General features: G+C 41.7%; 1 protein-coding gene and 6 non-coding genes across 8 annotated transcripts in view; 4 read left to right on the top strand and 3 right to left on the bottom strand.

Moving 5' to 3' along the window:
* The first annotated feature begins 127 nt into the window (after window positions 1–127).
* On the top strand, window positions 128–234 carry LOC111719237. The gene has a single exon (XR_002769448.2). It is a non-coding gene; the product is annotated as a U6 spliceosomal RNA (small nuclear RNA).
* Window positions 235–623: 389 nt separating this feature from the next.
* On the bottom strand, window positions 624–730 carry LOC111719239. The gene has a single exon (XR_002769450.1). It is a non-coding gene; the product is annotated as a U6 spliceosomal RNA (small nuclear RNA).
* Window positions 731–3,415: 2,685 nt separating this feature from the next.
* On the top strand, window positions 3,416–3,523 carry LOC111719242. Its single transcript, XR_002769453.1, has one exon. It is a non-coding gene; the product is annotated as a U6 spliceosomal RNA (small nuclear RNA).
* A 4,460-nt stretch (window positions 3,524–7,983) lies between these two features.
* LOC111719240 lies at window positions 7,984–8,090 on the bottom strand. The gene has a single exon (XR_002769451.1). It is a non-coding gene; the product is annotated as a U6 spliceosomal RNA (small nuclear RNA).
* A 2,697-nt stretch (window positions 8,091–10,787) lies between these two features.
* On the top strand, window positions 10,788–10,894 carry LOC116420926. The gene has a single exon (XR_004231354.1). It is a non-coding gene; the product is annotated as a U6 spliceosomal RNA (small nuclear RNA).
* Window positions 10,895–11,283: 389 nt separating this feature from the next.
* LOC116420923 lies at window positions 11,284–11,390 on the bottom strand. Its single transcript, XR_004231352.1, has one exon. It is a non-coding gene; the product is annotated as a U6 spliceosomal RNA (small nuclear RNA).
* A 291-nt stretch (window positions 11,391–11,681) lies between these two features.
* MED16 (mediator complex subunit 16) overlaps window positions 11,682–16,438 on the top strand; it is a 39,489-nt gene continuing 34,732 nt past the window's right edge. Inside the window, exons 1-3 of one of the 2 annotated variants that reach the window (XM_031948005.1) lie at window positions 11,682–11,839; window positions 13,254–13,460; window positions 15,747–15,854. In XM_031948005.1, coding sequence (XP_031803865.1) covers window positions 13,322–13,460; window positions 15,747–15,854 — 247 coding nt within the window. In that variant the 5' untranslated portion in view covers window positions 11,682–11,839; window positions 13,254–13,321. Of the gene's footprint in view, window positions 11,840–12,787; window positions 12,883–13,253; window positions 13,461–15,746; window positions 15,855–16,438 lie in introns of those variants that run through there. The other variant, XM_031948006.1, reaches the window with a different exon arrangement.

The raw sequence follows: 16,438 nt of genomic DNA, 5'->3' as shown, positions 1-16,438 counted from the left end.
TAAAGTAATTAATGCAAAAGAAAATCACGATGAAATGCTGAAAACCAAGTTATTTCTGAAAATGACCATATGTTAAAAGTATTTAAGTTCTTAGGCCTTAAATAGCTCTGGGAAAGCCCCCACATTTGTGCTTGCTTCGGCAGCACATATACTAAAATTGGAACGATACAGAGAAGATTAGCATGGCCCCTGCGCAAGGATGACACGCAAATTCGTGAAGCGTTCCATATTTTTATTCCCAAAGAGGTCTCTAATTGCAATTCAACCTATTTTTTCTAATTGCAATTCAAATTTCTCCAAATCCTCCTGGGTCACTTACCCTCATAACTTGATCTGTGCGCTCTGAGTTACCCTTTGTTCTTTTTGCCTTATTTTTGTTTCTTCGAGACAAATACACAGCACGGAGGGCAGTTTTTAATTTTAATATTTTTAAATATTAAATTTTTTATTTTAAATATTTAAGAAATTTTAATATTTCTTCAAAACAAATCCACAATAACTACAAATGATTTCTAATAGCTTAACGATTCCCAGCTCTATTTCACTGTTCCTTTTTACTTAAAGGGAAGACCAGAGAGATTTCGTCTTTAATGATTAAAAGTAATAACCATTGCAAGGGCGACAAAAATATGGAACGCTTCACGAATTTGCGTGTCATCCTTGCGCAGGGGCCATGCTAATCTTCTCTGTATCGTTCCAATTTTAGTATATGTGCTGCCGAAGCAAGCACAAATGTGGGGGCTTTCCCAGAGCTATTTAAGGCCTAAGAACTTCAATACTTTTAAAATATGGTGATTTTATGAATAATTTGGATTTCACCCCAAATTCTTTCATGTTGCATTATTTTGTATATTATTATGTTTTTATGATGTGAAATTTTAGAATCCTAGCTCTCTCTAATAAATTTTCCTTTAAGTGAGATAGTAATGATTGCAAGAAATTGAACTTGACCAATAAGTACATAGTTGCCTATATTTGACTGAAATTGGGAGAAGCTGATGTCATGGGTGGAGAGCAGGAAGGGGATTTAAGTATGCTCTTGACTCAATGCTTAAAGTCCTTCAGGCCTACTCAAACTCTGAAATAGATGAAGCCTTACTCAATTTTCACAACTGTCTTGAAAGATCTCACCTTATCTGGTTCAATAATGACTTGGAGCATCTTTTCATATGGCTAGAAATAGTTCCAATTTCTTCGTCTGAGAATTGTCTGTTCATATCCTTTGACCATTTATCAATTGGGGAATGGCTGATTTTGGAGATGAGTCCTTTATCAGAACCTTTGACTATAAAAATATTTTCCCAGTTTATTGCTTCCCTTCTAATCTTGTCTGCATTAGTTTTGTTTGTACGAAAACTTTTCAATTTGATATAATCAGAATTCTCTATTTTGTGATCAGTAATGATCTCTAGTTCTTCTTTGGTCATAAATTCCTTCCAGAGGGGAAAATCTTTTAGAGAAGATGGGATGGAAGGAATCACATGCATATGCAGTACTTAGGAATTTGCTTTGGCCACAAGATTGCTGGATTTCTTTTTTCTAGGATCCCCAATCTGGGGCCCCACAGCACAGAAAAAAGAAAAATCTGTAGGTCCTAAAAAAGACTGTTTTATTTTTGTGATCAATAACTTTTGCATTTCAGCCTGAAAATAGTCATTTATTAAACATTTATCAAACATTAAATATATTAATTAAAATTATATTAATTATAAATAAATTAAACATTGATTAGTCACCTGGCTATGTGTCAGGGGCTTTGCAAAATGCTGAGGACACAAAGAAAGGCCAAAAAAAAAAAAAAATAGCTCTGCTCTTAAGCAGATAATAATCTATCGAGAGAGACAAAATGCAAACAACTATATTCAAATAACCTACAAACATGAATGAAATGGCATGAATAGGAAATAATCAACAGAGATGAGGGAACAGCATTAAGAGGGAATCAGGATAGGCTTCTTATATAAAAGGTAGGATTTTAGCCCGTTGGCCAGGAAGCAGGGATGAGGAGGGAGAATATTCTAGGCATGGGAGACAGAAAGTGAAAACATCCAGAGGCAGGAGATAGGATGCCTTGTCTGGGGTACAGCCAAAAGACAAGTGCACTGAGATGGGGACTAAGAAGACTTAAAAGGGGGAGGGGACAAGGTTAGCACTTTGGAGGACAGAATCTTTGATCCTAGAAGCAATAGGAAGCCACCAGAGTTTACTGAATAGGGCAGGGATGCTCAGATTCGCACTTGAGGAAAATCACTTTGATGACTGAAGGGAGGATGGAGTGGAAGGAGACTTGAGGCAGGCCGATGCACTCTCAGGCTGTTGCAATCGTCCCAGCACGAGGTGATGAGTCTTCACTAGAGGGGTGGCAGTGTCGGAGAGAAGGCGTTTTGGAAGGATGCCGCAAATGGGGTTCAGCAGATCTTAGCGACTTCTTGGGTATAGGGAAGCGGGGAGCAAGAGAGAAAGGAGTCTAGTCATTCTAGACCTACGGTTTGGGGAATCTGGTGGTGCCTCTGACGTTAATGGGAAACAAAATGATTAAATGAAGGGTACTTTCATGCTTCAAAAGGTCTCCCTGGACGCTTTTCCCACCCGGTGATGCAAGCATTGGTGCTAGAACCCCAGTTTCCTTCGCAGACACTTTGGGAGACAGAGCTCTTCCTCCACCCGCCTCCACTTTCAGGTCTTACACCTCATGCCTCAAACAGTTCTTAGCCTCGTGCCCAGTTTTCACACCTCACGCCCAATGCTTAATTCTAACTTTCCTTTTAAGTCCCGCCCCCTAATTTACAGCCACGCCCCCTTCCCCTCACACTCATCCCAAGTCCCGCCCTTTCCGTCTCGCCTTTCCTTTTAGGCCCCGCCCCCTCATTAGCTCCGCTGGCTCTGCATCCCAAGTCCCGCCCTTTCCGTCTCGCCTTTCCATTAGGCCCCGCCCCCTCATTAGCTCCGCTGGCTCTGCATCCGCAGGCTCCGCCCCTGCTCCCCCACCCTCTAGAGGATTTTTGTCCCACTATGCCCGGTCCCTCAGCTTCTTTCTTCCCTCCAGGCCCACCCCTTCAGCGACTCCCTTTCCCTCCCATTGAGCCCCACATCGTCTACCTAACCCCCTCGGCGGCAGAACCTCCTGGAAAGAGGAGGCGGGGACAGCTCTCCGACTGCCGAGCTAGAAGTCTTGACTTCGGGCGTCATATGTTAATCACGCAAACACCCAGCAATCACTACTATGTCACTTAAAGGAACATTTACTAGAGAGAGCTAGGATTCTAAGATTTCACATTATAAAAACATAATAATATACAAGATAATGTAACATGAAAGAATTTGGGGTGAAATCCAAATTATTCAAAAAATCACCATGTTTTAAAAGTATTTAATTTCTTCGGCCTTAAATAGCTCTGGGAAAGTCCCCACGTTTGTTCTTGCTTCGGCAGCACATATACTAAAATTGTGAACGATACAGAGAAGATTAGCATGGCCCCTGCGCAAGGATGACACGCAAATTCGTGAAGCGTTCCATATTTTTGTCGCTTAATCCAAAGTTAGAAAATTAAAACTATCTTCTACCTTCTCCAGCCATCTAACCCATATATATAACTTGTCAATAAAAAGCTGTTAAAAAATAAAGTCCAAAACTGAACAGAAAATTTGATATTTTCAAGATAAACATAAAAAAGGTAAGCAGGAAAGATGAAAATTAAGATTCAATAAAGTCAAACTGTTTTCATTTCTAAAAAAAAAAAGATTTTCCCCTCTCTCTATCATGCCACTCTGAGTTCATTCTCTCCTTATTTATGGCTGCTTTCTTACTGCCTATGATTAATCCATATATCCCCCATCTTTAAACAAAGAAAATATGAAAACCAAACTTTTCTTGCTAACTATCATCCTCTATCTTTGCTCCCTCTCTTGCCTAAATTTGTTGAGAAGGGTGTCTGTGGTGAGTACTTTCTTGTAATGGTCCCATTCCTCTCACTCTCTCTTAACTCTGGACAGTTTGGCTCCTGATCCCATCATTCAGGTAAAATGACTTTCTCCCCAAATTACTGATAATTTCTCAAAAAACCTAATCTCAATAAATCTCATTACCTTTATTTAATCCTCATTGTTCCCGACCTCTCTGTCAATGATCCTTTTCTGGATTCACTCTCCCCTATAGATTTTTGATACACTGTCCTCATCAGGTTTTCCTGCCTGTCTGTTCTCACCTCGGTATTCTTTGCTGAGTCTTCCTCTAGGTCACTCTTATTGGGGCTGTCCCCAGTGTTCTGTCCTGGGTCCTCTTCTACCTCTCTGCTATCTTACCAACTTCCCAGGATTCAGTGATCATTTCTATGAAGATGATTCTCAGATGTAGTAAAACTTTTCCCCATCCTTCCTTTTTGGGTCACTCAGTAGCCTATTGGACATTTCAAACAGGATTCCTGATAGACATCTCAAACTCAACATGTTTAAAATAGAACTCATTATCTTTACTTCCAAACTCCCTCTTTCTAGCTTCCTTACTGATGCCAAAGATGCTACATTGTCCCAGCATCATCCTCAACTTCTCACTCTCTTACTCCTTATATCCAGTCTGCTGCTAAATTCTGTCTTGTCTAGTATGACATGCAATCAGTCACCCTGGTTCAGACCTTGATCAACTAATGTCTGAACCATTCACCAGCTTACTAGTTGGTCCCTCTCTTCAATTCTCTTCCCATTGCAGTCTATCCTTCATTCATTTGTCATATTAAGCTCTGATCACATCTCCCCTCTATTCAGTAAACTCCAGTTATTCCTTATTACCATCAGGATTGAATATAAAATCTTCTTTTCCATGTGTAATCTGTTCCCTTCTTGCATTTCCAGTCTTCTTATAACTTATTGCTGTTGCTCACATATGAGATTCCATCTCAGTTCTGTATCTTTTCCATGATTATCCTCAGGCTCGAGAGGATCCCTCCCAGAATCCCATCTCATCGCTTCCTTCCAAGATTCTGCTCAAATCTTACTTCCTACAGGAGACCATTCCAGCTCCTCATACTGCTAGAACCTTCCCTTTCAGATTATCTGTCTTTTATGATGTTTTTCTCTTGTATGTACATAGTTACTTGCATGTTGTTTCCTCTATTAAAATATGAGATCCTTGAGGGTAGGGACCATGTTTTCTAGTACTTAATGTAAATCAACACATGCTATGTTCACTTCTTTTTTCTGTTTTTTTCCCTCTCCCACGGTTTTTCCCTTTTGCTCTGATTTTTCTCTCCCTACATGATTCATAAAGCAATGTGTATTTAAAAAAAGAGAAATAAAATAAAAATGAAAGCAAAGAGAGATCACATAGTAGGTGCTTCTTAAATCCTTGCTATCTGTTGATCGACATATGAAAAAAAGGCCCAAAATAAATCACTGCTCCTTCATTCCATAGATTTAAGCCTGGTCCTGTAGCCTTCACCACACCCTTGAGGAGAAAAGTAGACCATTTGCTGTAGGATATCATCGGGGAATAAATACTGATTCTCTACTCTGTCTTTTAGGCATAAGTATGCCAGAAATAGTTTTTTATCAGTTTAACATTATTCTAAAATTCAAATATGTCTAACTTAGAGAAAGATATGTCCAAATTGTCATACTCACTAGCCTCTGATTCTACAACAAAGCAATTTCTAGGAATCTTGAAAAAAATGTTATAATATATTCAAATATAGTCTAGGGTTACCATTCCAGAATCATATTCACTAATCCATTCCTTCCTTAACTGTTCACCCCCAAGGTAAGTCTCCTCCTTCTATTTTAGTCTTTTTGATTAGAGAAGGATGGGTCACAGTCTAATCCTTTCAGGGGGTGGGGAGGTACAAGAATCTTAACCTGAAAAGAGGTATGCCCTAGTCCCAGATATTTTCCTCTTTTTTCTACTTAAAGGAAGACTTTAGTTTTTATTCTACCCACTTTCCAAAGGCAAGAAGCCTTAAAAGGACTTTAGGCAACCAAAAATATCTATTTATTAATCTTTCTTGAGCAACTGAGGAGATTTTTAAACATGTTTCCACCATACTAACAGTGGCTCACTTTCTCAAGTTCTTAACAGTTTGTAAAGTGTTTTCTTTATCACTGTGAGGGATGTAGAAGACCCTTACCCAAAATGACTACTCAGAGATCACTCGATAGAAAGCAGAAAAGTTATTTATTAATAAATTCTCATGACAATGAGCAATTCCAGTGCGAGGAGAGAAAGAGAGAAAGCTCACAGTAGAAGGGCTAAAGATTTAGGAAGGATATACACTTTTTATAGGTTTGGTTACGGATTACATCATAGCTTGGGAAGCATTGAGAAAATAGGTGCCTTCTCCCCTCACTGACATTGGTGCCAAAGGCAGATTAGAATGGAATGCTCTGTTTCCCTGATTCCGAGAGGAATCATCGGTCAGACCTTCAAACTTCAGATTATTGAGCTGAAGGCATTTAATAGTCTAAATATTGATAACATTGAACAAGGATAAATGTCATCATTTCTGGTTAAGTAAATATATTTCTAATGGGCCAAGGCTCAAGTAAATATGAGCCTACAGGTCATAGGGGAAACAGAGAAATAATGGAAATGAAATACAGAAAAAGAATTCATACACTCCTGTAAGTTCTTCACCTTCTCTCTCTCTGTTCCATATGTTGAGGTGTAGATTTGGGGTACCTAAATGAAATTAGGGTTTAGTTGAGGTCTAGTGGCAGGTTTGGGGTACAGAGTCAAACAGAGCTCCCCTGCAACCTCCTTGGGTTCAGCACAATGAGGTCTAGTAGCAGCGTGAGTCCCCAATAAAAGCATTTATTGGCCTGAGAACTAGATTGATAAAAGAGGTTTATTATTGGGTTTGGAAGTAAGGCGATAGGTGAAGGTACAGATAAGGAGGGTACCAGATAGAGGGTCTAGTGGCAGAAGGTCCTCACATGGCTGGCATGTTTGGGACCTCCGCAAAGAGAGGGTTCCCAGCGTGGCCCTTTTATAATAGGAGACTTAGCTCGAGGGGTTTTGGGTGTAGCCCCAAATTTGGCTCAGATCTGGGTGGGGCTGGGACAGGCCTGGATCTTCTATTGGAATTAAAAGGGACAAAGATTTGTGAGCTAAAGGGTAATTACATTAACTGGGGGTGTAGGGGGGTGGGAATCAAAGATAGGAATCTTTCCCCCATCACATAGGCCCTGTCCTGTGAGTGAGGTGATAGAGATATATGAACCCCATCTTACTGAGGGGGAAACAGGCCCCGGGAGGTTTCTGGGAGGCCACATTATTCACATAGTAGATCTAAGACTAGCTATCTCCTCCAAGTTTAATTTCATTCAGCAAGGACCAAGTGCCAGTCATGAGAGTGCCAGGGATGTCAATGAATAATCACTTAAAGCATCTGCCCTGTACCAGGCACTGGCAATGCAGTAAAAAATGAAATCGTCCCTGCCTTCAAGGAGCTTACCTTCCCTGACTATACACCTCCCAGATGGAAGTCTATTCAGAAGAAATGCAAAGGGCATCAATTATGATCAATTAGTGGTTCAGGGACCCCAAGCAGGCCCAGCAGACTTCAGACGTTAAATGCCATCTGCATCCAGAGAAAGAACTTTGGGGACTGAATGGAAATCAACACATGCCATGTTCATTTATTTTTTTGTTTTTGTTTTTTTCCCCTTTCCCATGATTTTTCCCTATTGCTCTCTCCAGCATGATTCATAAAGGAATGTGTATTAAAAATAAATAAGTTTTTAAAAAATAAGTAAAAATGAAACAATGGGGGGGAAGGGGGAAGAAATGCAAAGCAAGTTTGGGGCAAGCCTTGGGTAGCCCGAAGGAGAGCAGAAGGTCGTGCTTGAGAGTCTCTCGGCCAGTCCACAAAGTCCCCACTCCCTGGTACTCTCCTCTGCTAGGGATTAGCAGGAGTGCTTCCCTTGACAGGCAGTGACCTCTTTGGCTGGAGAAGGCAGAAGATAGTTTTAATTTTCAAATTTTGGGTAAGCGACAAAAATATGGAACGCTTCACGAATTTGCGTGTCATCCTTGCGCAGGGGCCATGCTAATCTTCTCTGTATCGTTCCAATTTTAGTATATGTGCTGCCAAAGCAAGCACAAACGTGGGGGCTTTCCCAGAGCTATTTAAGGCCTAAGAACTTCAATACTTTTAAAATATGGTGATTTTATGAATAATTTGGATTTCACCCCAAATTCTTTCACATTACATTATCTTGTATATTATTATGTTTTTATGATGTGAAATTTTAGAATCCTAGCTCTCTCTAATAAATTTTCCTTTAAGTGAGATAGTAGTGATTGCAAGAAATTGAACTTGACCAATAAGTACATAGTTGCCTATATTTGACTGAAATTGGGAGAAGCTGGTGTCATGGGTGGAGAGCAGGAAGGGGATTTAAGTATGCTCTTGACTCAATGCTTAAAGTCCTTCAGGCCTACTCAAACTCTGAAATAGATGAAGCCTTACTCAATTTTCACAACTGTCTTGAAAGATCTCACCTTATCTGGTTCAATAATGACTTGGAGCATCTTTTCATATGGCTAGAAATAGTTCCAATTTCTTCGTCTGAGAATTGTCTGTTCATATCCTTTGACCATTTATCAATTGGGGAATGGCTGATTTTGGAGATGAGTCCTTTATCAGAACCTTTGACTATAAAAATATTTTCCCAGTTTATTGCTTCCCTTCTAATCTTGTCTGCATTAGTTTTGTTTGTACGAAAACTTTTCAATTTGATATAATCAGAATTCTCTATTTTGTGATCAGTAATGATCTCTAGTTCTTCTTTGGTCATAAATTCCTTCCAGAGGGGAAAATCTTTTAGAGAAGATGGGATGGAAGGAATCACATGCATATGCAGTACTTAGGAATTTGCTTTGGCCACAAGATTGCTGGATTTCTTTTTTCTAGGATCCCCAATCTGGGGCCCCACAGCACAGAAAAAAGAAAAATCTGTAGGTCCTAAAAAAGACTGTTTTATTTTTGTGATCAATAACTTTTGCATTTCAGCCTGAAAATAGTCATTTATTAAACATTTATCAAACATTAAATATATTAATTATAAATTAATTAAAATTATATTAATTATAAATAAATTAAACATTGATTAGTCACCTGCTATGTGTCAGGGGCTTTGCAAAATGCTGAGGACACAAAGAAAGGCCAAAAAAAAAAAAAAAATAGCTCTGCTCTTAAGCAGATAATAATCTATCGGGAGAGACAAAATGCAAACAACTATATTCAAATAACCTACAAACAGGCATGAATAGGAAATAATCAACAGAGATGAGGGAACAGCATTAAGAGGGAATCAGGATAGGCTTCTTATATAAAAGGTAGGATTTTAGCCCGTTGGCCAGGAAGCAGGGATGAGGAGGGAGAATATTCTAGGCATGGGAGACAGAAAGTGAAAACATCCAGAGGCAGGAGATAGATGCCAGACAAGATGCCTTGTCTGGGGTACAGCCAAAAGACAAGTGCACTGAGATGGGGACTAAGAAGACTTAAAAGGGGGAGGGGACAAGGTTAGCACTTTGGAGGACAGAATCTTTGATCCTAGAAGCAATAGGAAGCCACCAGAGTTTACTGAATAGGGCAGGGATGCTCAGATTCGCACTTGAGGAAAATCACTTTGATGACTGAAGGGAGGATGGAGTGGAAGGAGACTTGAGGCAGGCCGATGCACTCGCAGGCTGTTGCAATCGTCCCAGCACGAGGTGATGAGTCTTCACTAGAGGGGTGGCAGTGTCGGAGAGAAGGCGTTTTGGAAGGATGCCGCAAATGGGGTTCAGCAGATCTTAGCGACTTCTTGGGTATAGGGAAGCGGGGAGCAAGAGAGAAAGGAGTCTAGTCATTCTAGACCTACGGTTTGGGGAATCTGGTGGTGCCTCTGACGTTAATGGGAAACAAAATGATTAAATGAAGGGTACTTTCATGCTTCAAAAGGTCTCCCTGGACGCTTTTCCCACCCGGTGATGCAAGCATTGGTGCTAGAACCCCAGTTTCCTTCGCAGACACTTTGGGAGACAGAGCTCTTCCTCCACCCGCCTCCACTTTCAGGTCTTACACCTCATGCCTCAAACAGTTCTTAGCCTCGTGCCCAGTTTTCACACCTCACGCCCAATGCTTAATTCTAACTTTCCTTTTAAGTCCCGCCCCCTAATTTACAGCCACGCCCCCTTCCCCTCACACTCATCCCAAGTCCCGCCCTTTCCGTCTCGCCTTTCCATTAGGCCCCGCCCCCTCATTAGCTCCGCTGGCTCTGCATCCCAAGTCCCTCCCTTTCAATCACGCCTTTCCTTTTAGGCCCCGCCCCCTCATAAGCTCCGCTGGCTCTGCATCCCCAGGCTCCGCCCCTGCTCCCCCACCCTCTAGAGGATTTTTGTCCCACTATGCCCGGTCCCTCAGCTTCTTTCTTCCCTCCAGGCCCACCCCTTCAGTGACTCCCTTTCCCTCCCATTGAGCCCCACATCGTCGACCTAACCCCCTCGGCGGCAGAACCTCCTGGAAAGAGGAGGCGGGGACAGCTCTCCGACTGCCGAGCTAGAAGTCTTGACTTCGGGCGTCATATGTTAATCACGCAAACACCCAGCAATCACTACTATGTCACTTAAAGGAACATTTATTAGAGAGAGCTAGGATTCTAAGATTTCACACCATAAAAACATAATAATATACAAGATAATGTAATATGGAAGAATTTGGGGTGAAATCCAAATTATTCAAAAAATCACCATGTTTTAAAAGTATTTAATTTCTTCGGCCTTAAATAGCTCTGGGAAAGGCCTGAGTTTCGTTCTTGCTTCGGCAGCACATATACTAAAATTGGAACGATACAGAGAAGATTAGCATGGCCCCTGCGCAAGGATGACACGCAAATTCGTGAAGCGTTCCATATTTTCGTTCCCAAAGAGGTCTCTAATTGCAATTCAACCTATTTTTTCTAATTGCAATTCAAATTTCTCCAAATCCTCCTGGGTCACTTACCCTCATAACTTGATCTGTGCGTTCTGAGTTACCCTTTGTTCTTTTTGCCTTATTTTTGTTTCTTCGAGACAAATACACAGCACGGAGGGCAGTTTTTAATTTTAATATTTTTAAATATTAAATTTTTTATTTTAAATATTTAAGAAATTTTAATATTTCTTCAAAACAAATCCACAATAACTACAAATGATTTCTAATAGCTTAACGATTCCCAGCTCTATTTCACTGTTCCTTTTTACTTAAAGGGAAGACCAGAGAGATTTCGTCTTTAATGATTAAAAGTAATAACCATTTCAAGGGCCACAAAAATATGGAACGCTTCACGAATTTGCGTGTCATCCTTGCGCAGGGGCCATGCTAATCTTCTCTGTATCGTTCCAATTTTAGTATATGTGCTGCCGAAGCGAGCACAAACGTTACCTCGCTCTCGGTTGTATTTAAGGTCTGGAAATTTAAAGATCTTTAACATACGGCAATTTAATTGAAAGCTCTGCATGCCATGAGCTCTTTTTTATCTTTTCAAAAAGTGTTTTGCACACTATTTAAACATCTCTTTATTATCAAAAGTCTTGGAAATATTCCTATTTTGAAATTAATCATTGCTTTACTGAGACCGTAGTGGCTGCTGGGTGTTGGCGTGATTAACATATGACGCCCAAATGAAACGCCCCATAGGATGGCGGACGGCTCGAACCTCCTCTATCCCAGAAGCCACCGCGAAGCTACACTGTAGTTCTCGGCGTTTCCGTGTGTGGCTGGTCTGCTGTTCCCTGAGCTGGCCCGACGGGAGGCCGGAGCAGCCGCTCCGGTTGCAGTTGAGGCAGGAGCGGGAGCAGACCAGGGCACGGGACAGAGCTGAGGTGAGACGTAGGCGGCGGACAGGATGTGCAGTCGTGTGAGGGCTCGCCTTGACTGCGGGTCGAGAATGTGCAGAGGGGGGGCGGGGCTTGGCTCGAGGAGAGTCCTGGAGGGCGGGGCGCGAGGGAAAGGAAGTCGCTCAGAGGGTGGAGCCTTAAAGGAAGACTGGCTAGCGAGGGAGTTCCGAAGAGAGGAGGCGGTGCTTAAGGTGAGGGGGCGTGTGGGTTGCCTGAGGGAGGAGCCTGGAGGAACAGGTAGGGCTGTTAGTAGAAAGCGGGCTGGGAGCTTGGATTTGGGCCGCCCAGGTGGGTGTGGGGAGAGGGGGAAGCCCTCGATCTCCTGATTGATTTGGAGATTTGAGAGCTCGTGCTTGCACACGTGGGCAGCAAAGGAGGACCTGTGTTCAAATCCAGCCTCTGACATCGACTGACCCAGTCACCCCAGTTATCTCCAAATTAAAAAAAAATGGGTAAGAAAAGGCTCCTGGGGAGATTGCTAGAAGGACTAACACTCTTCGTGTAACTGTTTTATTTTCTTGTTTTCTGTATTCCTGACCTGAGATTAGTAAAAAACTTGGGAATGGTAGAGACCGGTTTGAGGTGGATGCAGTGAGTGGATTGCTAACTCTTTGCCTCACGAATCCGTCTCCAAGTACTTAGAACGCGCCAAGGGCTCTGGAGATGCAGAGATGCTCTCAGGACTCTGACGTCACAATAGGGGAGGCGTCATGTAAATTACTCCGCGCCTCCAAGACGGAGACTGCTTATACTCTTTCGTAATTGACGCTAGCGATTCCCTGAGGGGTTCTTAACTAGTTGTTTGCGGATCGCTTCACCGGCCCGGTGGGAGTTTCTAGGGGAGCAGGGACTTTTTTTTTTTTTTAAGGGACTTTTTTTTTATCTTTCTTTGTAGCCCTTAATACAGCGCCTGGCATATAGTAGGAGCTTAATAAAGGCTTCTTGTGGTGACTTGATGGAAAGTGTTCTTAAAGGGAAGGCACTTGTAGTGGAGGAGACGGAAAGTAGGAGGAGGGTCAGAGAAGCAGGTAGGGTCCTGTGTAATGGGGTCTGGGCCATCTTGCTACAGTGACAAGAGAATAATCAAATAAATAAATAACAAACACACAAACAAACAAACAAACAAATAAAATAGTAAACAATCAAGTAAAAATTACAGCTATCATAATAGTAAACATGAATTATAATAACAAACATAAAACACTAGTAATATTGAATTTTAAAAAATTATTATTAGTGAGGTTTACATCACCTCCACTAAAGGGAAACGGGAAAAATAAAATACAAATTTCTCAGATGCTTCTTCTTTGAGTGTTTCTAGACTATTTTCAGACTGAAATTCAAAAGCTTTTAAAAGATAAAAACAAGACAATCAAACGCTTTTTTTTTTTCTTTTTAGGACCTGCTGGTTTTTGTCTCCTGGTCTGAGGGACCCAAGCTGGGGATCCCAGAAACCAATCTAGGGGTATGATGGATTTGGCCTATGTCTGTGAGTGGGAGAAAAGGCCCAAAAGTAATCATTGCCCCTCCATTCCATTGGTCTGTGCCTGGTCCTGCCGGAACCTTATAGCCTTTACCACAGACCTGAAAAATGAAGAGGAGAAAGGTAGGTCATTTGCTGTAGAAATATTTGTAATTCTTGAGTGACTTACAGTTTACAAAGTGTTTTCTTCACACTAGTCTGTATAGATGAGGAGCCGGGCTTAGTAGGTTAAGCAAGATGTCACAGAAGTATAGAAAGAACCCTTGGGCTCCTGGCTCCAAAGCTAAGCTTATCTCCTTGGGGTTTAATTAAATTCTGCAATTATCAAGTGAGTGGCAACTGAGTGATATTATTCTCATCCCAGTTTCTCAGATGAGGAAACCAGGATTCATGGTGGTTACTCAGAGCTCTTCAGAAATGGATTTTGGACTAGAACCCAGAACTCCTGGGCTACTTGGCTCAAGCCCCAAAAGAAAGACTCCTTGCATACTGACTTAGAAAACCACAAATTAATATGATCTCTGCTGAATGTAATTTTTTTTTTTTTTATTGTTAAACATTTCCCAGTTACATTTTAATCTGGTTCAACCACTATGATATAGAGCAAAACTTTTTTTTTTTTTTAATTTAATAGCCTTTTATTTACAGGTTATATGCATGGGTAACTTTACAGCATCAACAATTGCCAAACCTCTTGTTCCAATTTTTCACCTCTTACCCCCCCAACCCCTCCCCCAGATGGCAGGATGACCAGTAAATATTAAATATATTAAAATATAAATTAGATACACAATAAATATACATGACCAAAACGTTATTTTGCTGTACAAAAAGAATCAGACTTTGAAATATTGAACAATTAGCTTAAAAACGTTATTTTGCTGTACAAAAAGAATCAGACTTTGAAATATTGAACAATTAGCTTGTGAAGGAAATCAAAAATGCAGGTGGGCATAAATATAGGGATTGGGAATTCAATGTAATGGTTTTTAGTCATCTCCCAGAGTTCTTTCTCTCGGCGTAGCTGGTTCAGTTCATTACTGTAGAGCAAAACTTCTTAAATTGTAATTGAATTATGTAACTGAAATTTTGATTTATTATCAGTAAATCTTTGATTTGATACCTATTTTATATATATACACCTGGGAGTCACATAGAAATTGTTTGGACAAAAAGGCATCAGAAATGGAAAATATTTAAGAAGCCCTGATATAGAGCCAGGTGCTCAGAGGGAGATCATGACCTGTTTAGGCAATCCATCCTTTCCTTAGAATTCCCTGGTTCTCCTGTTGTATCCTAGAGCATTAAGAGTCATTACTATGGCTCTGGCCCCTGCTTCCTCTTCTGCAGAATGAGGAGGGGTAGCAGAAATGCTGAGCTAAGCTGAGACCTCTGGGGTTTCTTTCTGCTCCATGCACATTAGCCATTTCTTTGATTTTGATTGAAACTGTGATTCTCCACAGCATAGAAAGCTCCCTCCACAACTGCAGCCTGGGGTCATAGAGAGCATCCTTAGGCATTGATTGCAAAAAAAAGCTAAAGCCACTTTGCACTTCCTCTGCTTTGCAATCCTCACCCTCTCCCCACCTCCTATAGACTGTCTTACCCTTTAGGGTAGGCTTATAAGAGCTAGCTAACTGTGACTCCTATTCCTATCCTGCAGGCCCCGGGAACTGCCTTATCCCGGCCTGATGTTTTCAGTTGAGTCTTGAGTTTTGTGGTCTCATTTGGGGATCCTGGAGGGGTTTGCCATTTCTTTTTTTACAGAGGCAAAGAAGATTAAATAACTAGTTGTCATCTAGCTAGTGAGTTCCAGGCCAGATTTTAACTCAGGAAGATGAGTCTTCTGATTCCAGGTCCAGCACTCTGTGCACCCCCTCGCCACCCCCATCCATTCTAAAGTCCCTTTGACCCAATTCACCTTCTGCCTAAATGGAAACTCCTATTAGCTCTGTTCTTTTGTTCCTTTGGGGAGTTTCAGCTGGGGGGGGGGGAAGGGGTGACGGCTCCCTCACTGGTGAACTCAGTCAACTCTGAACTTAGAGTATTGGGTTTGGGAGATGATTTTGATTTGTGGCGGCACTACCAGTCTCACAAGAAACATAATTAGCCCATTTTAATACAGTACTTTGCCCCTTACCAGATTCCCGGTGCTGTTTTTCTAATGCATTTGTAATTTCCACTTGCATTAGACATCCAAATCGTGAGGTGCCTGAGGGCCGTGCCTTTTCTGGTGCATCCCTCTCTCCATAGCACAAAGTCCCTACACACTTGAGAGTTGGGTTAAATAGGCTTTGACAAGTGAGCAGGAAGGCGGGTGGGTTTTTGAAAGCCTTTCTCCTCATCTACTTTGCCGAAGGCGGTTTTTGATAAAGTGTCGTCAGCATCTGCTCTCTCTTCTCTCCTCAGATTTGACCCACATGATTCATATTTTGGATACGGAGCATCCCTGGGATGTGTACTCTATTAATTCTGAACACAACGAAATGATCACTTGCCTGGAGTGGGATCAGTCTGGTAATGGGGGTTCTGTTTTCTGTCCCTCATTCTTACTGGCCAGGCCGGGGCTTTACTGGGCATGTGTGGCCCTTGGACAGGGTGCAGGGTGAGGGTGAGGGTGAGTAGGGCAGCCCTTGAAGGATGAAGTTCCACTTTTAAAAATAGCCGTGCTTTGGTCTTGGCCCTCGGACATCAGATTGTAGAGCTGGAGAGGCTCGGTGTTGGAGCCCTTGTAGTCCATTTCACAGAGGGGGATATTTAGTATAATAGCTTATAGACAACAAGGTGATCCCTGGGTCTGAGTGCAGTTGTAAAGCTATTGAATCTTAAAGACTTTGGGGACACCTTGTTTACGAGGTACCTTATGCTTACAAAGCACTTGTTAAATATTTTCTTTTGTATCATGAACTTAGCAATCCTCAACTGCAGGAACATTTCTCCAGAGCTCTTTCATATATATATTATTCTCATCGGTAAGGATTGGTGTCCCCATTTTGTACACTTCCTCAGCACCTCCTTCATTCCCTTCCTTGATTAGAGAGGGGGGAGGGTGGTCATTCGAGTTTTCCCAGGTCCTCTGTTGGGCTGCTCAGGATTGCAAC

Source organism: Sarcophilus harrisii, chromosome 1, assembly GCF_902635505.1.
Source record: "Sarcophilus harrisii chromosome 1, mSarHar1.11, whole genome shotgun sequence".
NCBI classification, from domain to species: Eukaryota; Metazoa; Chordata; class Mammalia; order Dasyuromorphia; family Dasyuridae; genus Sarcophilus; species Sarcophilus harrisii.
This window is presented reverse-complemented; position numbering and strand designations above follow the sequence as displayed.